The sequence below is a fragment of the Onychostoma macrolepis genome, chromosome 08 (assembly GCF_012432095.1).
Source record: "Onychostoma macrolepis isolate SWU-2019 chromosome 08, ASM1243209v1, whole genome shotgun sequence".
In the NCBI taxonomy this organism is placed as follows: domain Eukaryota; kingdom Metazoa; phylum Chordata; class Actinopteri; order Cypriniformes; family Cyprinidae; genus Onychostoma; species Onychostoma macrolepis.
Genome location: NC_081162.1, coordinates 12,297,854 through 12,324,611, shown reverse-complemented (window position 1 = coordinate 12,324,611; position 26,758 = coordinate 12,297,854). Strand labels below are relative to the sequence as shown.

The 26,758-nt window shown below is 36.5% G+C and overlaps 3 protein-coding genes across 6 annotated transcripts; 2 read left to right on the top strand and 1 right to left on the bottom strand.

The window, feature by feature from the left end:
- The first annotated feature begins 465 nt into the window (after window positions 1-465).
- On the top strand, window positions 466-2,770 carry snrpd3 (small nuclear ribonucleoprotein D3 polypeptide). The gene is made up of 4 exons (XM_058785116.1): window positions 466-620; window positions 862-1,007; window positions 2,244-2,436; window positions 2,587-2,770. Exons 2-4 carry the CDS (start codon window positions 882-884, stop codon window positions 2,649-2,651), a joined length of 384 nt encoding a protein of 127 aa, XP_058641099.1. The 5' UTR covers window positions 466-620; window positions 862-881; the 3' UTR covers window positions 2,652-2,770.
- A 5,901-nt stretch (window positions 2,771-8,671) lies between these two features.
- p2rx4b (purinergic receptor P2X, ligand-gated ion channel, 4b) lies at window positions 8,672-14,056 on the top strand. Of its 4 annotated transcripts, XM_058785484.1 has the most exons (12): window positions 8,672-9,681; window positions 9,981-10,128; window positions 10,256-10,327; window positions 10,409-10,481; window positions 10,587-10,683; window positions 10,768-10,848; window positions 10,964-11,105; window positions 13,150-13,286; window positions 13,359-13,452; window positions 13,542-13,607; window positions 13,709-13,816; window positions 13,917-14,056. In XM_058785484.1, exons 1-12 carry the CDS (start codon window positions 9,542-9,544, stop codon window positions 13,950-13,952), a joined length of 1,194 nt encoding a protein of 397 aa, XP_058641467.1. In that variant the 5' UTR covers window positions 8,672-9,541; the 3' UTR covers window positions 13,953-14,056. The 4 variants fall into 4 exon arrangements, with proteins under 4 accessions (XP_058641467.1, XP_058641465.1, XP_058641466.1 ...); XM_058785482.1 differs by having other exon boundaries at window positions 10,256-10,481; XM_058785483.1 differs by lacking the exon at window positions 13,542-13,607 and having other exon boundaries at window positions 10,256-10,481.
- On the bottom strand, window positions 13,846-25,027 carry p2rx7 (purinergic receptor P2X, ligand-gated ion channel, 7). The gene is made up of 13 exons (XM_058785481.1): window positions 24,810-25,027; window positions 24,538-24,685; window positions 24,311-24,382; window positions 24,080-24,152; window positions 23,727-23,820; window positions 23,132-23,212; window positions 22,563-22,704; window positions 16,917-17,053; window positions 16,757-16,847; window positions 16,604-16,669; window positions 16,421-16,525; window positions 16,157-16,264; window positions 13,846-15,141 (listed from the first exon to the last, which is right to left on the bottom strand). The coding sequence occupies exons 1-13, from the start codon at window positions 24,926-24,928 to the stop codon at window positions 14,587-14,589; spliced, it is 1,791 nt and encodes a 596-aa protein (XP_058641464.1). The 5' UTR covers window positions 24,929-25,027; the 3' UTR covers window positions 13,846-14,586.
- Between the last annotated feature and the right edge of the window lie 1,731 nt (window positions 25,028-26,758).

Genomic DNA, 26,758 nt, shown 5'->3' with positions numbered 1-26,758 from the left:
CCACCTCGATTCGACAAAAATAGTAACGAACTAGAATATTTATAGATTTTTTTTTAAATGAGAATTCTGTTTATATATATATATATATATATATATATATAGGCATCACAAATTAAACATACGTTTCCCAGTAATATAATTAATAAACCCATATAAGTAATAAACCCGTTTAATTACATTTTTCTCCCCAAGATGAGTAAATACAAGTATATTTATTCATAAAAATTATTATTATTTATTACATTTATTTGAATTCAACATAGATAAAAAGGCAAGCCAGAATATTTACAGGGTAAATTTGTGATTAAATTGGTTCATGCTAGGTATTTGGGGCTTTTTATTAATACCTAAATACCTAGTAATAGAAAGAATTCATTTAATCACAAATTTACCCCGTAAATCATGTAAAATCTTTTCCTTTTTTATTTTATTTTATTTTTTTATTAAAAACGTGGTTGGGTTTTACCGATTGTATGTTGTGTCGTTCAGTCCGGTAGGTGGCAGTACGTGGCGCCTGTAGAATAAAATCCCCGGAAATTCTATTGAACGCCGAAGACAAAACTGTTTGTGGACGTTCGGTGCACGTTTGGTTGAGTTTTTATTAATTTCTTTGAAAAAAGGTAAAACTGGGTCTTGTCTGTCTGGTTTTATTTGTAGATTTATTGTTAAATTATTACTTCTTGTTATGTGTGTGTTTATTTTGCTTATGACAAACTTGCGTTAAGATCTGTCTGACCCATTAATTTCATTTAAACGGCTTCCATTAGTTTTCACTTCTCCTAAAGCAAAGGTTTATCTATTGTCGAGGTTATTTGTCCTCTGCCGAGTTTTCTGCGGCGTCTTATTTTCTCTCTCTTAAAGTTGACAGATAGCTTGTTAAGATGTCCATTGGAGTGCCCATCAAAGTTCTTCATGAAGCAGAGGGACACATAGTCACCTGTGAAACCAACACTGGGGAGGTTTACAGGGGCAAACTGATCGAGGCTGAGGACAACATGAACTGCCAGGTACTAAGATTTGTCCTGTATATTGCAAACTAATCTTCAGAAAGATTCTTAATTATTTCCTTATAGAAACCTATTAATGTAATTAATTTTTAGTTATATATATATATGCAAGTATTGATAAGATAACTAAAAATTAATTACAATAATCTAAAAATAAATAAATAAATAAATAAATAAATAAATAAATAAATAAATAAATAAATAAATAAATAAATAAATAAATAAATAAATAAATAAATAAATAAATAAATAAATAAATAAATAAATAAATAAATAAATAAATAAATAAATAAATAAATAAATAAATAAATAAATAAATAAATAAATAAATAAATAAATAAATAAATAAATAAATAAATAAATAAATAAATAAATAAATAAATAAATAAATAAATAAATAAATAAATAAATAAATAAATAAATAAATAAATAAATAAATAAATAAATAAATAAATAAATAAATAAATAAATAAATAAATAAATAAATAAATAAATAAATAAATAAATAAATAAATAAATAAATAAATAAATAAATAAATAAATAAATAAATAAATAAATAAATAAATAAATAAATAAATAAATAAATAAATAAATAAATAAATAAATAAATAAATAAATAAATAAATAAATAAATAAATAAATAAATAAATAAATAAATAAATAAATAAATAAATAAATAAATAAATAAATAAATAAATAAATAAATAAATAAATAAATAAATAAATAAATAAATAAATAAATAAATAAATAAATAAATAAATAAATAAATAAATAAATAAATAAATAAATAAATAAATAAATAAATAAATAAATAAATAAATAAATAAATAAATAAATAAATAAATAAATAAATAAATAAATAAATAAATAAATAAATAAATAAATAAATAAATAAATAAATAAATAAATAAATAAATAAATAAATAAATAAATAAATAAATAAATAAATAAATAAATAAATAAATAAATAAATAAATAAATAAATAAATAAATAAATAAATAAATAAATAAATAAATAAATAAATAAATAAATAAATAAATAAATAAATAAATAAATAAATAAATAAATAAATAAATAAATAAATAAATAAATAAATAAATAAATAAATAAATAAAATATATATATATTTTTTATATTTTATTTATTTATTTTTGTAACGGGTTTGTACAAATGTACACCAGTCTCTTGTTGAACAGGGTGTCTATCTTTTTTTTCTCTTAAATTGTCCTCCAGATGGCAAACATCACAGTCACATACAGGGATGGCCGTGTTTCTCAGCTGGAGCAGGTGTATATTCGTGGCAGTAAGATCAGGTTCCTCATTCTTCCCGACATGCTGAAAAATGCGCCTATGTTAAAGAGTATGAAGAACAAAAATCAGGCTGCTGGTGCAGGTCGAGGAAAAGCAGCTATTCTCAAAGCCCAAGGTATATACAGCCTCTTTACTCCAGTCCACTCATCAAACGTTCTCTTTAAAAAAATTTAAAGACAACTAATGTGACATTGGTGATTTATATTGTTTTTATAAAGATAATATTGAAACTGCAATCAAACTAAAGTTTGCATTGTTTTTGCAGTGGCTGCCAGAGGCCGTGGCCGGGGTGGACCAGGACGAGGGAACGTGTTCCAGAAGAGGCGCTAGTTTTAGGTTGATAACTGTTTTTTTTTTTGTTTGTTTGGTTTTTTTACATTTTTATTTTACCAACATTTTGGTCTGATTTATTTTATAATGTTCATTTTATGCTTTGGGAAATAAATGTGATTTTTGCTATTTTTCCTGATTCTGTGAGTTTTTCTGATAATTTTTTTTTTTTCTAAGCATGTTTGTAGTTCTAGCCATACTAAATGAGCTATCAAGTGTTAAGACACTACAGTGAAACAAATGTATTTTCTTAAATAATTATAGCAATTGAGCTGTTGGTCATAACCAGTGTTGGGCACGTTACTTTAAAAAAAAAGTAATTGGTTGTAGTTACTAGTTACTTCTCACAAATAGTAACTAATTTACATCATTATAAAAGTAACTAATTACCAGGGAAAATAACTATTGTTACTTTTCTTTAAAAAAATTCAAATGTCAGATAACTTGGATGCCCCCAATATTAAACATGTTAAATTAATAAAATGGATACTAAATAGAATAAATTATTGTTATAAAACATTGTACATTAATCTACACTATTTATCTACTGACAATTAGCATTAGTCAGTCAAGCATTATGATATTGTAAGGATGAAAGAACCTACAGACAGTACAAACATGCACGGGCATCTTCGAGACACCCCACAGAAGGGAGGTGCAGGAAACTTCCATTTGTTTCTTCTTAAATCCCTTCACCCATCCTTCCTTCTACTCAGTCTGCTCAAAATGGTCAATAGTAGATTGTAATGTTCTACATGAATGCAAGTGATATTTACAGTCATGTTTGGTATCATTTGAATTATCTCAGGGCGACTAGTACAATGGTCTCATTCTTATAAGTAAACTAAAAGGTAATACGGATCCTAAGAGTTTAGAGATATTTTGCGTACTGTAGAGGGCGGGTCAGTTTCCAGTGGTTTCCATGCAAAATTACCTTTTGTCCCAAAAGGTGTTAACTCAATGCAAATTCCAATTGTTAGTTCCTGTTCCATCTCGGGGGATGTTGGTCTTGGTCTGAGGTACTTAAGGAAATGTTGAAAAAGGATCAGGGTGATTTCTGTAGCCAGAAGCCTGTAGTGTGGTGTGTCTCTATACTTCACACTATGTATTTCTATAAAGTCAGGTATGCATCTTACTCATAGATTTATCTTTGAGAATTCGATGTTTTGTATTGATATGATTTGATATCTATGAATTGGCTATGTAATTGACATAATACATATTTACCTGACTGATAATAAATTGTTACATTTGATCGTATTCTGTTTTACTCTGTAATTATTGACTCTAGTAGAATATGTTGTATCCTTGTTAACGACATGAGCACCTGAATGAACGAGTAAATGAAGTAAAGAGTCACTAGAATAATCAAATATCAGAAGAATACTAATTAGAAATAGACAAACAACCAATTTGCATTTCAACCTAAATTCAAGGTTATAATAAAATGGAGTCAGATTAGTTAATAAAAATGGAGTCAGATTTGAAGTTAACCTAGATTTAACACCTTTGCGCGCTGAAAAGACCGAACACGCAGGAAACCTTCACCCACGATTGGATACCGTCCTTGGACCAAATTCGTGGACCTTACAATATTATGACAATTTAGCATTATATGATGATAGAACTTTAGTAATTAGAATAACCAAGTATGAATGCATATTTGTCATGTTGACTGAACTTAGGACTGGTGGTGGTGCTTTAGATATTGTTTGTCATTTAGTGTTTCTATAAAAAAACGGGGGGAAAAATTGATAAGATAATACTAAATTCAACTACTAATAACAATATAAAACGCACTAAGGATTAATGAGCTGCTGAGTTCATGAATATTAATCATGTTGTCTGCATGTGCTCAAATTGATTTGCTGAAATCAAAACAGGGATGATAATAGGTGAGTGCCAGCCAATGAGATTGTCGTTTGCGCATTAGTTCTGCCCACTAACAGAGAAACCGGCAGTTCCCTTTCGATTTGGTCACTCTACGTTGCTAAGGGAAATACCCTTTCCTCAAATAATACTGAAGCCTTATTGAATCATGCCAGTGAGACTGGCCAATGGCATTCAAGTGCGCGAAATATGAGCGGGAGTCCCACTCTATATAAGGCAGCGCTTGTATGTCATCCATTCAGAAACTTTTCCTTCAGCCAACCTTCTACGAGAAGCAAGAAGCCTATCAACAAGACTACTCACCGTGATATACACGCTGTAGCAGACATGCCTTCTCTTCCCCTGCTGTGTTCCGGTGAGCTTCGGACTCGGACAAGGATGACTCGCGATTGCCTCTCCTGCGCTGAGCCGATCGAATCTTCTGATGGCCAAGACGTGATGAACTATGTCATAACAATGTGATAAACTGATAGGGACAGCATTGAATTGGTGGTGTGTCAATACAGGGGTGTATACGACCTAGTCGAAACCACTGAGGCACGCATCTCAGATCATAACTGAGGCTGAGTGGGAGCGTGCGCTGCTCGCACTGACAGCACGTGAGGCCAGCGACGACACATCTAAGCTATAAAACCTTGCAAAAGTGCTGGGTTACGACCAGCCTGCCGACATACAAATGTCCTGAATAGATATGCCATTTGCCCAGGCCCACGAGGACGCGAGTCTACGGGTTGAATGGGCCCAAACCCCTATAGGACATTCTACGCCCTTAGAGCTATAAGCCAAAGCAATTGCGTCAACGATCCAGTGTGACAGCCTTTGCTTGGACACAGACAGGCCTTTTGTGCGTCCTCCAAAACATACAAATAGCTGTTCCGAGAGTCTGAACTGTCTAGAACGCTCGATATAAGTACGCACCGCACGTACAGGGCACAGCAGGAGTGTATAAAGCGGCTTTGCCCCGGCCGGTGCTTTGGGGGGTAAAGCAGATAGAGTTATGACTTGCACTTTACATGGAGTCGAAAGCACTTTAGGCACATAACCTTTTCTAGGCTTCAAGGTGAGTCTGCAATCACCTGGCCCGAATTCAATACATGAGTCGTCAATTGAAAACGCCTGCAGGTCGCCAACTCGCTTAACAGAGGCCAGCGCGAGCAGGAGTGCTGTCTTGAGAGAGAGCGCTCGCAAGCTCGCTGATTGTATGGTCCCGTGAGAGCGTCAAGCACAAGCGCCAAGTCCCAGGTGGGTAGAGTGGAGGGGCGAGGAGGGTTCAGCCTTCTTGCTCCTTTTAAAAATCGTATGATCAGGTCATTTCTGCCGATTGGGCGATTTTCAACGAGCATGTGAAAGGCTATTATAGTGGCCACATACACTTTCAATGTGAATGGCATACGACCAATATCAAATTGCTCTTGAAGGAAGGCAAGAATTATTGGTATTGGGCAGTTGAATGAGTCTTCGCCCCGCGATAAGCACCAACTTGTAAAAACTCTCCATTTATGTGCGTAAAGACGCCTCGTGGAAGGAGCCCTAGCTAGAAGAGAGTGTTCAACACGCGCTGAGGAAGTGCATCTGTTACTGACAAGCTCCGTCGAGCGGCCAGACATGAAGGCTCCATGGCTCTGGTTTTGGGGGCCATATCGTTCCTTGTGCTTGAGAGAGGAGGTCTCTCTTCAGTGGGTTAGTCCACGGGGGGCTACCAGCATCTCTACCAGTTCTGGGAACCACGGCTGATTGGGCCATTTCGGTGCCACTAACAGAACAGATTCCTTTTCCTCTCTGATACTGCAAAGCACGCGAGGCAGAAGTTTCACTGGAGGAAAGGCATACTTGCATACTTTCGGCCAGCTGTGAGCTAGTGCATCCACTCCCAGGGGAGAGTGTGTCAGTGAATAAAACAGCAGACAGTGAGTGTTCTCCACTGATGCGAAGAGATCCACTTCCACCCTGCCGAATACACTCCAAATCATATTGACTGTCAAAAGGTGTAATCTCCACTCCCCGTGGATTACCCCGCCCTGTCGACTGTAATTAATTCAGGCGTCTGGGGATATCTACTGCCCAGATGGAGAGGAGGTGTCGATCTGCCCACAGAAGGTCTCTCGCGAGCTCACACCGCCTTGGTGATTTATAAATGCTACCACTGTCATGCTGTCCATCCTGATGAGAACGTGACGGTGGAGAATATCCGGGAGAGAGCACTCGAGCGCTAGGCATTTCAACAGGGGAGAGCGCCCTAACTTGAAGACTGCGAGAGAGCTGATCAGTTTTTGTGAGCGCTCCTCCGACAGACACACATGCATATTGATTGAATTCATCTCCACTCCAAAAAAGGAGATGTTCTGGCTCGGTACCAGCATGCTCTTTTGCATATTTACAGTCAGCCCTAAGCTCTGAAGGTGACCGAGGAGTCTGAGCTTGTCGCTGAGCAGCGCACTGTCTGATTGGACTAAGACTAGCCAATCGTCGAGATAGTTCAGGATGCGCATTCCGCTCTGCTTCAGAGGAGAGAGAGCAGCATCCATGCATTTCGTAAACGTACGAGAGGCCAGGGATAAAACGAAGGACAGGGCCGTGAATTGGTACGCTATCCCCTCGAATGCAAATCTCAGGAAGCGCCTGTGGCAGGGGGCTACCTGAATGTGAAAATAAGCATCCTTTAACTCCACGGAGATAAACCAATCTCCTGGTCTGATGTGTGAGAGGTTGTGTCTCAGCGTAATACTTTTGAAGGCCGGTGGCCTGCCGTCTCTGTCAGGGCGGGGTCTCTGGCCCTTCGAGCCCTGACGCCGCTTCGGCCACAGCTGTCTTGGTCTCACCGCAGGCTCATGTTCGAGCTGAACAGCAGCAGAAGAGCAAGGGCGGCATTTCCGTATGACAGAGTATGGCAGTTGCCATACCCTAGCCCAGTCAGGTACTGTGAAAAATTATCCAAACTTGAGTCTATTATAATTCATTATTATTATTTTAAATCAGAGGGTTTTAAAAATAGTTAACCAATGATAAGCATTAAGAAGAGCTTGTCAGTAAAACTTCGTAATGGCATTGGATCATCAAGCTCTCAGCGAAACCTCGTAACTTCACCCCGCCTCCATTCAGACTGACGCGCCGCGCACAGCCTGGAGACAGATCTCCGCTTTTTCGCAATGAAAGGGTAAATAAATAATTGATGTTTAAATAGTACAGCGTTTTCTTTACTTAAACACTATGTCTGTAAAGGATAATGTTTTTGTGTGTTTAAAGAGCGGAGAAGAATTAGGTTATTTGTCGTCTAGCCAATATACTTTTGTACGTTTTAAATATCTTGTGCATAAGCGCTTCATTTGAGATTTTGGCCAAGTGTATTAAACAACAAGAAAAACTAAGCGCCCATATAGCTACAATCAACGTTATATAACCTGTAAAATGTAATGCATGTAATGCACTTGCTGCCTCAGATAAGAAATAGTTACAGCCGTAAAACACTCCATCTCTGTCATTCTCTGGTCAAAAACATTGTTAACTCCATTTGAGCTTGATTTTCATATAATGTTAAGCGCAAGTGTCTGATACAATACCAACGCTAACGACGCAGAGTTGTTTAATTATTGAATTCTTTTCACTTTTCTCTCCCCCCCCCCACGCGCTGGCCATACCATATGGTTTTGTGAAACGCCGCCACTGCAGAAGAGGCGTGCGGTTTTCTCGCGTGCTGGCGCGCTTTAGCATGAAGTGGCTAATGGCCTTCGACTGCTTCTGCGCTTTAATGAAGCGCTCCATGAACATCTCTACCGCCGCTCCAAAGAGACCTGAGGGATTCACGGGAGCGTCCAGAAGGGCCGCTTTCTCTGAGTCCTTTAACTCCGTCAGAGTAAGCCACAGGTGACGATCTAGCACCACAAGATTTCCCCATATTGCGGCCGATCGCTCGAGCAGTCACCTTCGTCGCTTCGAGGGCCAGATCCGTGGGCAGTCCGACCACCCAAGCCCCGCCTCTGCGTGGGCGCGACCCAGGCTGAAGACGCACGATTCGTGGCCATCAGAAGATTTGATCGGCTCAGCGCAGGAGACCTTGTCCGAGTCCGAACCTCACCGGAACACAGCAGGGGAAGAGAAGGCATGTCTGCTGCAGCGTGTAGATCACGGTGAGTAGTCTTGTTGATAGGCTTCTTGCTTCTCGGAGAAGGTTGGCTAAAAGAAAAGTTTCTTGAATGGATGATGTACAAGCTTTGCCTTATAAAGAGTGGGACTCCCGCTCATATTTCGCGCGCTTGAATGCCATTGGCCAGTCTCACTGGCATGATTCAATAAGGCCTCAGTAGTATTTTAGGAAAGGTTATTTCCCATAGCAATGTAGAGTGACGGAATCGAAAGGGAACACCATTATTTTGACAGGAAAATACAACAAAGAATATTGTTTACATTGTAGCGCGTCAATTCTGCATGTTATGAAAGACTCTCTTGCTCTGTATCTTTCTTTGCGTGTGTGAGATAAAGCGACGGCAAGCCGTGCGCCTTCACACTTGAGTTTATGGTACGTCAAATACAGCTACACTCCGCATCCATTCAGATGAACTGAAAAATAAAATAATATTATATAAAATTATAGTAACGCCGCATTTTATTGTCAGTAACGGTAACGGCGGAAACAGTAATTCGTTTGATTACTCGTTACTGAAAAAAATAACGCCGTTTATTTATAACGTCGTTATTCACGTCAATGGTCATAACTGAGGGTGTTCAACCGCTTGATTTACATGGGTTTCACACGGTTATAGATACTTGCTTGCAAATGTGAGGAGTGCAAATATTACTGGGTACTTAACAGATGTTTAACCAAATATCTGCAGGTGGCTGGCAGTGCATATCTTAACACTTTCATTAATCCTGCACGTTAAGAAATTGCATGCAAAGCATGTGTAAATTCTATTGAAAAGTATAGTAGATGTACTAGAGGCTGACACGCAGTGTTCTGACCTTATATCAAGTACTGCGGTTTCATAGTGGACATTTCTTCAGCAATGGGCTGTAAAAACTGCTGCAATGTTTGCCTCCAATGTCTCTTTGGTTATGAAACCAATGTAATGCTGGTTATTAATAACAAAACTGTGGGAGCCCTCTTCAGACTGATCCAGTTGTTGATCATCGCCTATGTTGCTGTGTGAGTACATTTTTACAAGTTTATACAGCATTTAAACTTTGGAAGACATATTGATTGCATACTTTCATCTAATTTTTAAGACTCTTTGAAAGGTATTTAAAAACCAACAGTTTTCCATTTCAGGTCTAGGCTAAATAAATATTTTAGGAACTGTAAACAGGAATAATTTAGGACTGAGAAAAAAGTCGTTTTTTTTTTCCTTTGTTACAATAAATGTATATGATTTTACACCCTCTTGGTGAAATGTAATGCAGTCTTGATGGTTTAGCCTAACTCCATATCTGCATTGTACTGTGAAGATATGTCTGCTGGATTCAGCGCGCTTACCAGGACACAGACTCTGTGATCAGCTCGGTCAGCACAAAGGTGAAAGGAAACATTTTGACCAATTCATCCATTGAGGGGGTTCATGTTTGGGACGTACCTGAATATGTTATCCCACCCCAGGTATCTACATTTGTTTGGCAGAAACCCATTGCAAAAATTTCTCTGAGAGTTATTTTGTTTGTCCAAATAACATATGCTTTTAAATGAATTCCAGGTTCAATCAGCCTTATTTTTCTTTATTTGGTAGGGAGAAAACTCTTTCTTTGTGTTAACAAATATGATTCTGACTCCAGGCCAGACACAGAGCAAGTGTCCTGAGGTACGATCGAACGCTTCCATATGTTTTGTCCATTTTCACACAAGAAGAGAATGTTGCATTACAAATTATTCATTTTTACAGATTCCAAGTGAAGTCACTAAGTGTGAATCTGTCAGTGATTGCAGAGAGGGACACAATGAAGTCCATGGCAATGGTATGTGTTTATGTTCTCTCAACAGTACTGCTTAATAATTCACAGTGTTTCAGATGTAAGCTGTGAGTCGATGGCACAAAGTGAACTCTGTGTTCCTCCTCGCAGGTGTTCAGACTGGACATTGTGTGAAGTACTCTGATACCATCAAAACCTGTGAGGTGCAGGCATGGTGTCCGCTTGAAAACGACACCATCATTCCAAAGTGAGTGTCTTTTGTAAAAGTTAGCAAGTTTGATGCCCTCTGCTCAGTTGAAACTGAATATTAATATAGTCTGTGATTGTACAGACCTGCTCTTCTAGGTGCAGCAGAGGACTTTACAGTGCTCATCAAAAACAGCATACAATATCCAAAGTTCAATTTTAGAAAGTAAGTTCATGCATTTTAGTCTTAGAAGAAGAGAAAGAAGAGGTGTTTAATGACCTAATTGAGAGAGAATCATCATTTTAATGTTAGTGAATCTATTGTTTTGTGCTATTTCTAGGCGAAACATTCTGCATCACATCAACTCCACATACTTAAAAAACTGCACCTTTGATCGTAAAACAAACCCTCACTGTCCTATTTTTCGTCTGGGGAACATGTTAACTGAGGCAGGAGAGGACTTCAGCGTCATGGCTCTTAAAGTCTGTATCTTCAATAATGCTGTATTACATATTTATTTACACAACTGTGAAGAATTTTTAAATAAACAAATTATTATACAGCAAGGATGAAATAAATTGATCACAAGTGACAGTAAAGACATTTGTAATGTTATAAAAGATTTTTGTTTCATTGATACAACAATACAACATGTTTCTTGAGCAGCAAATCAGTATATTAGAATGATTTCAGAAGGATCGTGTGACACTGAAGACTGGAGTAATGATGCTGAAAAGTCAGCTTTGCATCACAGGAATAAATTACATTTTAAAAATATATTAATACTGAAAATAGTTATTTTAAATTGTAAAAATATTGCTTTACTGTATTTTTGATCAAATTAATACAGCCATTGTGAGCACTTACATTTAAGTACATTGTGAGAACTTGCATTTACAGTGTCCTCCACTAATATTGGTACCCTTGGTAAATATGAATAAAGGCGGCTGTAAAAATAAATCTTCATTGTTTATCCTTTTTATCTTTCATTCAAAAAATTCACAAAATTCCAACCTATCATTGAAGTAAAACAATTGAAAGTGGGGGGAAAATCTCATTGTGAAATAAATGCTTTCTCTTGTTCATGTTGGCCACAATTATTGGCACCCAATAATTGCAACGTCCTTTTCCCAAGATAACAGCGCTGAGTTTTCTCCTATAATGCCTGAAGAGTTTGGAGAACACCTGATAAGAGATCAGAGACCATTTTCTTCATACAGAATCTCTCCAGATCCTTCAGATTTACAGCTCCATGTTAGTACTTCTTCTCTTCAGTTCGCCCCACTCATTTTCTGTAGGGTTCAGGTCAGAGGACAGGGACAGCCATGGTAAAAGATTCATTTTGTGCTCAGTGACCCATTTTTGTGTTTATTTTGATGTTTGTTTTGGATTGTTGTCCTGGTGGAAGATCCAGCCAAAGCCCGTTATAAGATTTCTAACAGAGTCAGTCAGGTTTTGATTTTTTATCTGTTGGTATTTGATAGAATCCATGATGCCATGCATCTGAACAAGATGTACAGGACCTCTGGCAGAAAAACAGGCCCACCACATTAAAGATCCAGCACTATATTTAACCTTGCACATGGGGTACTTTTTTTTTTTTTTATCTCTGTTTGTACTAAACTCATCTTGAGTGTTTGCTGCCAAAAAGCTCTTTTTTACAGTTTCATCTGACCTTAGAAGCCAGTCCCATTTGAAGTTCCAGTCGTGTCTGATAACTGAATATGCTGGAGTTTATTTTTGGATGAGCGAGGAGAATTTTTCTTGAAACCCTCCCGAACAACATGTGGTGATGTAGGGGATGTTTGATATACTTTTTTTTAGGTTTCTGACCCCGACACTCAACTAATCTCTACAATTCTCCAGCTGTGATCCTTGGACAGTCTTTGGCCACTCAAACTCTCCTCCTCACCGTGCATTAGGACGATATAGACACGTCCTCTTCCAGGCAGATTTTTAACATCTTTAGTTGATTGGAACCTCTTAATTATTACCCTGATGGTTGAAATGGGGATTTTCAATACTTTAACTCTTTTCTTACAGCCACTTTCTATTTTGTGATGCTCAATAATCTTGTTCTTAGGTTTTACTCCTTGTGATGGATGATTAAGGGAATTTGGCCTTTGTGTTCCTCATATTTATAATCCTGTGGAACAGGAAGTCATGGCTGGACAATTTCATGCTCCTAGTCACCCTGGTGTGCTAAAAATGTAAATATAAATGGGAATATACTTCAGAGATATTTTACTTATAAGAATTTCTAGGGGTGCCAATAATTGTGGCCAACGTTCATTGGAGAAAACATTTATTTCATCATGAGATTTTCTCCCCACTTTCAATTATTATACTTCAATGATAAGTGAATTTTTTTAGTGAAAGATCAAAAGGATAAACAATGCAGATTTATTTTCACAGCCGCCTTTGCTCATATTTATCAAGGGTGCCAATAATAGTGGAGGACACTGTATATTTGTGAAAGTACTATAAGTTAATTACTGTAGTTGACAGTGTGTTTTAATGTTGAAGGGTGGTATTATGGGGATTTTCATTGACTGGAATTGTGACTTGGACTTCCCAGAACGTTTCTGCATTCCCAAGTATTCTTTTAGCAGACTGGACAACAAAAATCCTGAAAATAACGTTGCCCCTGGCTACAATTTCCGGTAAATACAGTTAAACTGATTTTGATTTTTGATTGTAAAGCTAGAGGGTAACAATTTTGTTCTTTCCCACAGATTTGCTAAATATTATAAAAACAATGAAAACATTGAAACACGGACATTGATAAAGGCCTTTGGAATCCGTTTTGATGTCATCGTGTTTGGGATGGTTTGTCTGCTAGTCTACTAGTACAAAATAATAACCAGCATCTATTTATTCAATTGTCCTTATCATTTAATCTCTAATTGTTTCTGCAGGCTGGTAAATTCAATATTGTGCCCACTATTGTCAATCTTGGTGCCACTCTTGCCTTTCTTAGTTTGGTAATCTCTGGTTTGGTGTTTTTTTTTTTTTTCAAAGACACTTATTTGATTAAAATGCCTTTGGTTCAATAATTTTCATGTTGTTCCTGAACTTCTCCCAGGTGACTGCTGTTTGTAACTGGGTCATGCTTACTTGTATGAAGGACCGTGACTACTATGCCAAACATAAATTTATTCACCTGAACCAAAAAGGTGACAGTGTGCCACTGGTAAGTAAAAGTTAAAGCAATTTATTCTATACGTGATTTGTTTTTTTTTACGCTAAATTATACTTATTATAAAAAATTATATCATTTTATACTGTTATAGAGCTCCATGGAGACAACCTCATATGGGACTCCATGATGGAGGGAACTGGACACTTTTACCGCACTTAAAACCAGTAAAACTCAATATGTTCTTGTATATATACACAATAAACACACTACTCTTCAAAAGCTTGGGGCTGGTAAGCTTGTTTAAAGAAGTCTCTTAGTCACCGTTGCTGCATTTATTTGATCAAAAATACAGTAAATATTATCAATTTAAAATAACTGTTCTCTACGCTACCTTTCAAATGTAATTTATTCCTATGATGGCAAAGCTTTTTTTCTCTTTAAAAAAACTGACCACAAAAGTTTGAATGGTAATGTATACTAACTTTAGTTTATCCATCACATTTGAATATGATAGAATTTTTTATTCATTACAGTTTATGAGTGTATCAATGTTTAATCGCACTTAAAATGATTAGTAATTGATTGATTAGTAAGTGATTGCTTGACCTCCTCATTTGTTTTTTAAGTTCAAAAGGCATCAGTGTTAGTAAAAACATACTGACAACATTTTTATGGTTAATATGATACATAATTTGGTTGCTTTGTCGGTTAAAATTGTAAAAATGACCCATCATATTCTGAATTATTGACTGTGGTTTATATCATTCCCTTTTAAGCATTTTCATTGTGATTGAATGTCTAATTATAAACTGAATAAAGTCTTATCTATTGAAGTCTGTCTGAGACTGTACGACCTGATAGAGTGTAAGGCCACTGTATTTCCCATCAGGGCTGGGGTATTCTGCTCTTATCCTCCATATACAGCAACTGGGTATTACTGGAACAGCATCTCTAGGTGTGCTGTCACCAAAGCGCCATCTAATGAATTGAGCATAGGCCGCATGGCGCAGCGGAGCCTGCTCACGCAGCTCCGCTAGGGGATCCATATAAAACAAAGCAGTCTCCAGGACGGAGCGACTGACAACCAGTTTTGAAAAGAGCGGGGAGGAGGTTATGCAGCGCCCTTTCTTCGATCGACAGCACAGCTGCTCCTGCAAGGAGTCTGAAGGCCGGCAGCAGCCACACTGACACCAGGCTGGACACCCAGACTGTGGCATGTCCAGTAATGGTGTGTCAGTGCTTTGTCTGCTGCTGTGACTTCTAGGAAGGTTTTCATCCACTTTTAGCCCATCACTCTGGCCGTTCTGTAAAGGCTCACTTCTGCTTTGACCACACTGCAGAACACTCATCAGAGTCTTCATGCTCGCCAAATCATTCTGAAAGAGAACAGACCAGGGTTATTACAGTTTGCTAAAACCAAAAAAACTATTTCATGATTTGAAATGATATAAAATGTTAACTGATATATATATATATATAAAAAACATAAACTTACTTCAGCAAGTTGGTAAGGCAACATTTCTCATTTTCATTAAGTTTAACTTGATGTACTAAAATAACTAAAACTGAAATAAAAATTAAAACCTATATAGACATTTAAAAAACAACAAAATAATAAAATGACAACAAAATTATATCAAAATAAAAACGAATTCAAAATATTAATACAAAATATCATTGTATGTCACAGTATAGTTTATTTTTGAGTTATTTATGAATGCAATGCCATATAACGAATAACATTAAATCAGTCTGACCAAATATTAAAATTTATTGCTGAAAATGAAAGTCATCATTTACTCATCCTAAACCTGTTCTAAACCTGTTTGATTTCTTTGATTTCTTGTATTTCCACACAAAAGGAGATAATTTAATGAATTTTATAAAATGTCAGTACATATCGACTCTTAAAACACTTAATAAAACACCCGAGTATGTTAGCAAAAAAGTACATGCTGATTTCTGATCATTTTCACAGTATTTTAACAGAATTTTCACAATTTTACCAGAAAAATAATGGTGGATTTTGCAATTTAAGATTTTACAATATCATTATTTAAATATCAGGGTGCTTTTCACCAAAAACAATAAGAGGACTTGAGAAATGATTAGTGAGTCACATGTCGTGTTCGCTGACAATTCTGGGTGCTTTATCAGTGTTAAAGTGAGTCAGGATGTACTGCCATTGTATTGAATTCACTGTGTTCTGCAGAAGAAAGCAAGCCTTACAGGCCAGGAATGACATGAAGATGAGTAAATGATGACAGAACTTTCTTTCTGAGTGAACTAATCCTTTAATTCTGTTTTAGAAAATGCAAAATGCTTTTTCGAATGTTTAATAACAAGTATTAATTTACTGGCAAGTATGACAATATAAAATAAGGAACTTACTTTGCGCTCGTGTAAGGAAAGGGGTTTTGTCTCCTGTAGTCTTTTCTTTCTGGATTTTTTCACCACCCTTAACTGGTCCTCTTCCACAAATGACACACAAAGAAAGCACTGCAACAAACACAATACTAAATGCTAGATTTAGATGTATACAGAATCTCAGTTTAAGCTGTATGTAGCCTGTGTAAAGCATCAACAATGTTAAAAAACTGCACACAACAAACTGAAGTGCTATCCACTATGTCAGTGTTTCTAAGGTGTGTTCACCTCTTCTCGGTCCTGTACGGCCTCAAACTTCCTCTCAGTGTAGTTCAGTTTTGCCTCTTTGGAGTAACAGCCGGTCCCAATAAGCCAGTCGAGGAATACTGTTGTCTAAAGACAAACTCAATGGTAAACATTTTATTACTTCAAACACTTTTCTGACTTGCTGAATGTTTAAGGGTTACTCACAAGAGCGTAATACGAGAGCGTAGATCCAATGTAGATGATTAGCTGAATGATGCTGAACTTTCCAGCCTGTGAAGAATATAGAGAACTTTTTTGTGTCTTATATGCTAAAGCTAACATGCAATGTAATGACAATATAGTATAATATAATCTCACCTTCCCAAACACCATCACATCAAACCTAATCCCATACATTTTAAAGAGCGTTCTCTGCTCCACACCATTCACTGTAGAGTATCTTGCAAACCTACAAAAAATAATACATTTCAATATCACACAATTCACATATTTTCAATATGATTTAAGAGGTTCACACCTGAAATTGAGCCCAGGGTACAAGGTTCGGTTGCTTTCTTTTTCGTCCAAGCGACGGAATGAGTATTTGGGGAAACACCAGTGAAAGATGTGGTTCAGGTCACAGTCCCAGTTGATCTGGATCCCAATCACACCACCCTGTGGAGCAGATACTACCAGCAATGTAAACACTGACAAGAATTTACTAGCCTACTTTGCAACTAAATTACACAAATACACTACTGTTCAAAAGTTTGTGGTCAGTAAGATTTTTATTTAAAGAAATGAACACTCTTATTCAGCAAAAATACATTAAACTAATCAAAAACGACAGTAAAGACATTCATAATGTTACAAAAGACTTCTATTTCAAATAAATGCTGTTCTTTCGAACTTTATCACTGTTTTCACAATAGCCTATATTAAGCAGCACAACAGTTTTCAACATTGATAATAATAAGAAATGTTTCTTGAGCTCCAAATCAGCATACTGTATTAGAATGATTTCTGAAGGATCATAAGACACTAAAGACTTAAATTCAGGATACTTTGATAAAAAGTAAAAAAGAAATATTTTCTAATAATATACACTACCATTCAAATGTTTAGGGTCAGTCATTTTTTTCTTTTTTTTTTTTGAAAGAAATAATGTGTTAAATGTGTTAAATGAATAAAAAGTGATGGTAAATGTCAGTCCTCTGTCGTGTGCAGTGGCGGCTGGTCAATAGGGGGCACTGGGGCACCGCCCCATCAAGTTAGATAAATAAGTTAAATATATATTGCAAATGAATCACGAAATTGCATTGTTTAGTCGTACTATTCAACTGGTAATCATGTTAGCACCTATTAAAAATAAAAAAAATTAAAACTGTATTTCGTTTGTGTGTGTGCGGGGCGCCGGACTATGGTCTGTAAACTTTTGAAACGCATGTGACTTGAGGCTGAGCTCTATGACGTCACTTTGTAGGCGGATTGGCGGTTAGCATGAAACTGGTTCCCTCGACAAAAAGCCAATGGGATTTTTCCATAGGCTTTTGGAATATAGCAAAAAATAAGATCTGTGTTCAACCATAGTTCATGAAACTTACACGTTTTGTCCATCAAGATAATCTGCACAAAATAATATAACTTTTATGAACTTTGAAGCATAAATACAAGCGCCAGAACTTAAAAGCTAAACTTAGGCTATAAATGAACTACAGCACCACGGTCGCTCGCCTTCATCGTCACCACCACCACGCTCCCGACAACTATTTCAAACTTATTTTTAACATGTTCAGTGAAAAGGATTTACTCTGTATATGAATTTTAATCCACACTACATGAACCGTTTCATATAAACTCGAATAAATACAAAACTAGAGCAAAACTAAAACTGAAATGAGGCATTAGTAATAAATAGTATAGTGAATAAATGAAATAATTATAACTAAAGGACATTTGAAAGCACGTATTTCTGTACATTTCGAAATAAGGTGCATTAAAAGTCAACAAATCCTTGATTAATATTAATATTTTAATTAAAAAGGTGTCTCCACGTGCTATTCAAAAAAATCTAGTGCATTTAATCTATTAAATAACAGCAGAGTGAGCGAGTTTTTTGGATATGGTAAGATTAAACTTATTTTAGTGAATAAAGTATAATTTCAGCTATCATTTTGTTAGGTTGGATACACAAAATGTTATTTTATCCTTGCTTCTAGGAAATCCTCAATCTATATGCTTTCTAACAGCTTCATGCGGCCGTATTTATTTTTAACGTGGCTTTAAGCACTATGCATCATTAAATTTTCACTTTAACCACGTAAAGCCGGTAAATGTGGTGTTTACATGGAATAATCGTATGAGTTTTTATGGTATGAACCCAGAGTCTCTGTCTCAGTAGGAAAGCGATAAAACAAGCATCTTCCATCCGAAGACATGTGTCGCATTTCGGGGCAAAGCAAAAAAAACCCAAAAAACCCCCATTGTCGAACAACAATATAAAATGCGGGAAACTATTAATTGGTTATTCTACAATTAATTGTATTACAAATTATACTACGATTGGATAATACTATAAAGTGATAAACTGTTTGGCGTGATGACGTTGAATGTCTCCGACAGCGCCTGTAGTCCCATTTAGCAACTTGTTAGCAACCGTCTTTTTTAAGAAATGTAACAGTTTTTAAAAAATCACAAGTGGGATGTAACTGGTGTGTTTTATGTAGTAGAATAAAACGTGAAAAAGTCCTGTCACCTAAGCGTTGGCAGTGACACAGAAGGTAATTAGAACAATGCAGTTTAACTTGAGCCGATCATCGAGATCCAAGCACAATTGACTTGTGTAGATCACGTAGTTATACAATGGTTGTCTATTTTCAAGTAAATTGAGTTTTTATGTAAGGATTATTATGCAAATATATAAATAATATAGTGTCCCATATTCAGTCTGACATAAATGTCTGCCAACTTGAATTGCATGCTCCCTCAAAACTTGCGACATCTGTGGCATTGTGCTGTGTGATAAAACTGCACATTTTAGAGTGGCCTTTTATTGTGGCCAGCCTAAGGCACACCTGTGCAATAATCATGCTGTCTAATCAGCATCTTGATATGCCACACCTGTGAGGTGGATGGAGTATCTCGGCAAAGGAGAAGTGCTCACTAACACCGATTTAGACAGATTTGTGAACAATATTTGACCGAAATAGGCCTTTTGTGTACATAGAAAAAGTCTTAGATCTTTGAGTTCAGCTCATGAAAAATGGGGGCAAAAACAAAAGTGTTGCATTTATAATTTTGTTCAGTGTACATTGGGCTTCATTAAACCTTATGGAAATACAGTAAATTTATATGCAATTTTTTTTAATAAAAAGTCAATTTTATTTAACCATTTTCAGTCTTTATCTTGAAGGATTTGCTATTCTGTGGCTCCCTCGTGTGGACAATTATCTCTGAATTACGTTAATATAAATGGATAATATTTTTTTGAATGATTACAGAATGATTACAGAGTTCACACTGCACGATTTTATCCCGATTTTTCACTCGCCGACAAGTTTTGATAAATCGCTGACAAATGCCCGAAATCGGAGGCAAATCGGTGCTCGTTCACTCGAGTGACAATCGCCAGTGTGAATTATCAAAGACACGATCTGAGAGAATTGCCGATGCGTCGCTGACGCCCACAAAATTTGGCATGCTAAATATCTGGAGCTGTCGGCGATTCACAATCACGCTGTGTGCAATGATTTCTGACTGAAAAATACATCGGCGATGACCTTCAGCCAATGAGAGACCAAGATACAGGGCAGATGGAGTTCGGGGAGGAGTTATAGACCAGAATATCAATATTTTAAAAGATATATACAATTATATCATACAGAAACAAGCACAAACATTTGCTTGACCAGCCGCAACATCAACAGTTACTGCAAAATTATTATTTACCTCTCTTTGCACACAATCCCTGTTCCCTGCATCTCGCTCCTGTATAATCTGTTTTTCTTTTTGTAGCTGGAAATCAGCGCACAGACAATTTGCAAGCTATATTTTTTTTAATAGGCTACTTCCAGTCTCGCTCAAGAACTCCGGAAAGTGATTTCCTTATCACTTTTTGTGTGTGTTTTGTTGTGAAACGTATCGGATCAGACAGTTGTCGGCGATTCTTCCTATTGTGAAATCATGCAATGTGAAAGCCCCTGTCGCCGATCCATCGTGCAATGTGAATACAGCAGCGACTGAATGGTACCCCAGATAGTCACGCAGTGTGAAAACAACGGCGATCCGACGAGTTTGAAAATCGTGCAGTGTGAACTCGCCATAAGTTTGTTTTAGCACCACACTGGTCGTGTGTCTTGTGTTTCCCGCCCTCATGTTTCTATATGGTCATGTTCCTGTCCTTGTTCAGTGTGATTATTAGTTTATTCAGTTCAGGTGTGTGTGTGTAATTATCCAGTGTATATTAGTTCATGCCTGTTCAGTTCTTTCTGGTCTGGTCTACTCGTTACTCCCAGTGTTCCTGTGTGTCTGCTCTGCCTTGCCCTGTTTGAGTTCATTAAAGACTGTATTTAGAGTTCATCCTCGTCTCCTCGTTCCTCCCTGCTGTGTGCACCGTGACAGAAGACCAGACCATTACAGTAAGCGGCGCCCATTCACCTCATTTTATTTTCCATTTTTTGAAAGTCTTTTGTTTTGTTCCTGTCTGTGTGTCCCGCGGCATGGAAGTCGCCGCTCGTCATCCTGCCTTAGCTCACTGCAAGTCGGCGTGGGAGTCTGGCCGCGAGTCCCTCAAGTCCGCCACCGTCTGCAGGGATATTGCCGCTGCCGTCCGCAACTCCCTCAAGCTCGCCATTCACGGGGAAATCACCGCCGCCGTCCGCGGCTCCAAAGTCAAGTTCACGGGCTGCCGCTCACTCAAGCCGCTGCCTGCGGCTCCCTTTAGCCCACCGACCGTTCCGATGTCAAGTCTGCCGGCTGCGGCTCTTCCAAGCCCGCTGGCTGATCTGAAGTCTAGCCCGCCGGCTGCTCCGACGTCAAGCCCGCTGGCTGCGGCTCACTTCAGGTCCCGTGGATCCAGTTCCCCAGTCACAGCCAGGACTGCCGTTTCCAGTGCCCTGACCAGAGTCCAGTGTATGCTCCAGCCCCTGACCAGAGTCATTTTAAAGTCTTGTTATGTCCACAGGAGCAGTTTTAATCTTGTCTTGTCGGTCTTGTTCACAGAGACTCGTCGGGAGCAGGCGGCTCCTCTAGTCAAGGCCATTCCCAGCCGCCTGCCTCTCCTGTCGCAGATGTGGAAGCGGGGTGGGGGGGAGTCATGTATCTATTTTCCCCTTTTTTAGAGCAGTATAGCCACTATTCTGACGATCTGTCCAACCCGCTCAGGATGTGCTATTGGATTGTTGTGCAAATCTAACGACATGAGCTTCTTTCTCAGAATGAACTACCACCTTAATAAATGATGGAGAAACAGAGGTAGCACATCTTGTCAGCTATATAAACACCTATCAGATTGAACTACCAACTTAATGGTACCTTAAGGTAGAATAATGAGGACAATATTTTGTCAAAGATAACATTTTATTGTTACAAGAATTAATTTTAATTCAGCATTAATTTCGTTTTAATTGAGCATTTAATGGTTGAAAAGTGTAAGCATATTATTTTATGGGAAAAAATTAATTCAATGTAATTAAAATCTTCATTAAAGACTTATTTTGAGTTGTCCTCATCTCCTCACTTCCCTTGTGTGTGTGCACCATGATGGTAAAGACTTGTATTTTTACAAAATATTTCTATTTGAAATGCTGTTCTATTTAACTTTTTATTCAAAAGTATCACAGGTTCCAAAAATATTAAGCAGCAAAAACTGTTTCTAACATTAATAAATCAGCATATTGTTAAAAAATTAGAATGATTTCTGAAGGATCATGTAACACTGTACACTGGAGTAATGGATGATGAAAATTCAGCTTTGCATCACATGAACAAATAATATTTTACAGTATATTAAATTAGAAAATCGTTATTTTAAATATTTCACAATATTACTGTTTTTTTCAGTATTTTAATCAAATAAAGGCATCCTTGAAGAGCAGAAGAAACGTCTTTAAAAAAACATTAAAAATCTTACTGATCCCAAACTTTTGAACGGCAGTGTATGTCCTAGTGTGCTTGCAGGTTTTACCTCCACTGCCATCTCTGAAAACTTCTCCTTGGCCTCACTCACAATGTCTCCCAAACGGAAAATGGGGCAGTATGGATTTTTGTAGCGGTTATAATTGCAACCTTTAAAGTTATTTTCTTTCATTTCAGGCAGGATGTTTCTTCTAAGAGAAAAACATAAATGGATGACTACTATATTATCAGTTTTTGAATACCAAATATAAGGAGCTTCCTTCGGCCAAACATTTAATTTAAATGTTATTGTTACTGCTAACAGTTCACGCATGCATTAAGTGGTAACACTTTATTTTAAGGTGTCTTGTTACACATTACATGTACTTACTATTATAATAACAATAAATTATGCATAATTACATGCAAGTAACCCTAAACCAAACCCTAATCCTAACCCTACCAATATAGTAAGTACATAGTAAGTACATGTAGTTAATTAAAATTACTCAGTACTTAAATGTATAATTACACTGTAACAAGGACACCTTAGCATAAAGTGTATCCCATTAAGTATGTTAGTGCACCAACATTTGTATTGTAAATATAATAGCGTTTGCATCTATAAAACTTGTGTACCTTATGTAATTAAATGCTGGGAATCTGATGTTATTCTTGATCATCACAGTGAAATTTTCTGCAGATGCCAAAAGAGCAGGCCTGGGGAAACAGAAATGAAAACCTGACATAAGAAAACTTCCGTACACAGATTCTCGGTTTATATAAACCTGAAACTTCCTCAAACAGATTCCTCAAATGTCTCTTTGGTGCTTTGAACTGCAGTGTCAACTGTTTTTTATTCATTTTGCAGCATAGCTAACGATGAGCTGTTTTCTATTGCCAAATAGCTTTGCTGTCACAGTAAGTTTGAATCTTAATCAACAAACAACAGTATGCAATACAAACAGTCTATCAGTCTATCATTTACTCAACTTCATGTCATTCCAAACCAGCATGACTTTCTTATTTCTAATGAAAAATGTCTCAGGTTTTTTTGGAACATACAATTAAAGTAATTTGGGACTTCACTGACTTTGGACAAAAACATTTTTATATTAACAGAATATCTGCATTTGTGTTACATACAGGTTTGGAACGACACAAGAATAAGTAAATAATGACAACATGTTATATTAAAACTATCCCTTTAATATAAATTAGCACATTACAGCACCTGGGATTCTTCTTGTTCTCAATGGGGCACCAAGCTGTAACTTCACATGTTTTCTTTAGTACATCTAACTTCATACAGGCACCTGTTTGAACACCTTTAGAGACAAACACAGGAACAAACCTCAGATAATTGAAAAACATCCAATAATGTTTTAGATTTTCAGTGAAATATAATACAGCTCAGGTAATATTATTCAAACAATTCAACATTTAATTTCATATAAAAATATGATTGGTCTGACACACTGATCTATATATAATGATTATATAATATAAGTTACTATCTATTATAGATCAGTGGTCTGACATCTCTCAAGCTGTATAACTTCAAATTGCTTCTTCATATAACATTACCATGGCTATGTTGGTCAGAAAACCCTTTCTCACAGTCTTTATCTGTTCGACACTGTTTTCCATTTGGTAGAACCTGAAGTGTGAACATACAAACGTCTGTTGAATGGATTATATTTGGCTTAAAATGACAGTGGTGAATGAATCACACAAAGAAAAGAAAATTTTTTAAGACTTAAGATACATTTTGTATTGTGTTGCCAAATAAACTGAAATTAGAATAGCTGCACTTACCTCGGCGCAATTACCTTGTTTTTGGTTCTTTGTTACAATGACATTTGTCGCCACAAAGAAGGAGTTTCTTCCCTGCCGAAATAAAACAAGAAAAACATTATTACCTTGTTTGACTTATTACCTTAACTTTTTTAAGAGTCACTGGAATGGAGCAAAAATCTGTTTGATTTAGAAATAACCAATTTTTTTGTGGCATGAAAAATAATAAGATCATGGTGTATTGTTACCTGATATGGTCCGCTGTAGTCCACCACATCCCACACAACTTCTCCAATGTCTGGTATAGTTATCTTTGCCACTCCCTTAACCTTTGTGGTAACAGAACTCACTACAAGATCATACTCTTGATATTCTTTGTTCCATAACATCATGATACTGGAAAGTAAAGACATTACTAATAACACGAGTAAATGACTCACTGGCAGTGGTTGTATATGAATGAGCTTTTGTTAAATGATGCGGGGGCGACATGCAAGAAACAGTGGACACAAACACTTACCAAATGAACATCAAGATCACTCCGTTTAACGTCCATTTCAGCGACCCAAGTCTGACGCTCTTGATTTTGACGAGTTTTTGCGTGTCATATTCACAAAGGTTCAGCAAAGTGCAAGGCATGGCGGTGACTTGTAAACACTGGCGAAAGAAGATGACTGCGGAGTGCAGCTGTGCTGAGCTCGCGCAGCGCAGGAGAAGAAGGTCACATGGTCTTTTGAAAGACAGTTATTTGCCACACAGGGGCACGGGTTGAAAATAAAGGTTACGATAAAGGCTGTTTACACTAAGTGCCTTTAGATTCTATTTATTCTATGTTAAAATAGCAGAATATTCTGCTAATTACTTATTGCAAATAGTGGCAATTATCTGCACCTCAGCATTGTAATACATTATAAAACAGTATGCAATAATAACTTTTAATTTTAATTCAAATTATTAAATGGATGCCACCTTATTGGGAATAAAGCCCTCCCTACACCTACCCTAACCCTACCCGATACTTTATTTTAAACTTTTTGATTATTTCCTTCATTTTTATTCAAAATAAAAGCTTTTCTGATGTGATTTCAAATCTGAAAAGGGAGAAAAAAAGTTCGCCAAAAAGTAGATTCGAACCCTCGTCTATCGTGTCAAAAGGCGCGTGACACAAGTTTTACCATCTGCACCACTGGAGTTGACAGCCATCAACCGTCTTTTGTAATGTTGACTATCCCACTCACACGTTTTTGGGCGGAGTTACCGCAAATAGCCTCTGCCAACAACCGGGCTATTTGCACTTAGTGTAAATAGACACTACGATTTTTATTTTATTTTTTTATATATATATATTCCCAACAGTTATACAGTTACCCACAGAAAAAACAGGGGGTGCTGCAGCACCCTCAGCACCCCCACTTCTCGCGCCTGTGTTGCCACACTCTTTCTTGGGACTTTTCACTGAGACTAATGTATTTAAAATTATTAGGCTATATCCTCTTTCATCTTGGATTTATGCCTTCTCAGTCTTTAACATTATTTTAAATACATTTTAAATAAACATATTTCCTACTGCGGAATTTCATGCTTTCTAATTTTTCATTTTAACTTGTTAGATGAAAAATGTTATTTTTCATTACAATGCATATTTTTCTATTTATGTATATACATAACATATTTATTATATTTTTATTATATTTTCATTTAACTGTAGCACGGTACACTCTTAAAAATAAAGGTTCCAAAAAGGTGTTTTTGCAGTGATGCCATAGAAGAACCATTTTTGGTTCCCCAAAGAACCGTTCAGTGAACAGTTCTTAAAAGAACCATTTTGAAGAACATTTTAAAAATCTAAAGAACCTTTTTTTTGCATTTGAAAGGTTCCATGGATGTTTAAGGTTCTTTATAGAACCACTGATGCCAATAAGGAACCTTTATTTTTAAGAGTGTGGCCCCAAAAACAAAACATTTCAAGTTCATTTCTTGACAACGTCAAGTAGGACCTCATAAACACAAGGATTATTCCTGCCTAAAATAAGATTTTTTAAATTAAGATTTTTTTAAGAGGTTAATGTATCAAAAAAAAAAAAAAAAAAGTCATGAAAAAAAAATCTCATTTATTTGAACAAAAATGCAGTAAAACAGTAATACTGTGAAATTTAAAATAATGTAATTCCTGGGAAAGCTAAATCTTAGCAGCCATTACTCTTCAGTGTCACATGATCCTTCATAAATCATTCTAATTTGTTGATTTGGTGCTTAAAAAAAAACAGTTGTGCTTCTTAATATTTTTGTGTTACGTATTCTTTTCAGTATTCTTTGATTAATATAAAGTTATATTTGAAATAAAAATCTGTCATAACATAAATATCTATAATGTCACTTTTGATCAGTTTAACCCATCTTTGCTGAATGAAACAAGTCATTTCTTAAAAAAAAACAAAAAAAATCCCAAACCTTTGAACGGTATCTGAA

Bases quoted from the DNA above. Each gene is read 5' to 3' on its own strand.
- p2rx4b (XM_058785482.1), top strand. From the start codon at position 9,542: ATGGGCTGTAAAAACTGCTGCAATGTTTGCCTCCAATGTCTCTTTGGT. The intron at 11,106-13,149 runs GTCTGTATCTTC...TTAATGTTGAAG, and splicing joins TCAGCGTCATGGCTCTTAAA to GGTGGTATTATGGGGATTTT. The intron at 13,453-13,541 runs GTTTGTCTGCTA...TTGTTTCTGCAG, and splicing joins ATGTCATCGTGTTTGGGATG to GCTGGTAAATTCAATATTGT.
- p2rx7 (XM_058785481.1), bottom strand. From the start codon at position 24,928: ATGCCTTGCACTTTGCTGAACCTTTGTGAATATGACACGCAAAAACTC. The intron at 23,213-23,726 runs GTGCTGTAATGT...CTGTTTCCCCAG, and splicing joins GAGAACAAGAAGAATCCCAG to GCCTGCTCTTTTGGCATCTG. The intron at 16,670-16,756 runs GTGAGATTATAT...TATTCTTCACAG, and splicing joins ATGTGATGGTGTTTGGGAAG to GCTGGAAAGTTCAGCATCAT.
- snrpd3 (XM_058785116.1), top strand. From the start codon at position 882: ATGTCCATTGGAGTGCCCATCAAAGTTCTTCATGAAGCAGAGGGACAC. The intron at 1,008-2,243 runs GTACTAAGATTT...ATTGTCCTCCAG, and splicing joins AGGACAACATGAACTGCCAG to ATGGCAAACATCACAGTCAC. The intron at 2,437-2,586 runs GTATATACAGCC...TTGTTTTTGCAG, and splicing joins AGCTATTCTCAAAGCCCAAG to TGGCTGCCAGAGGCCGTGGC.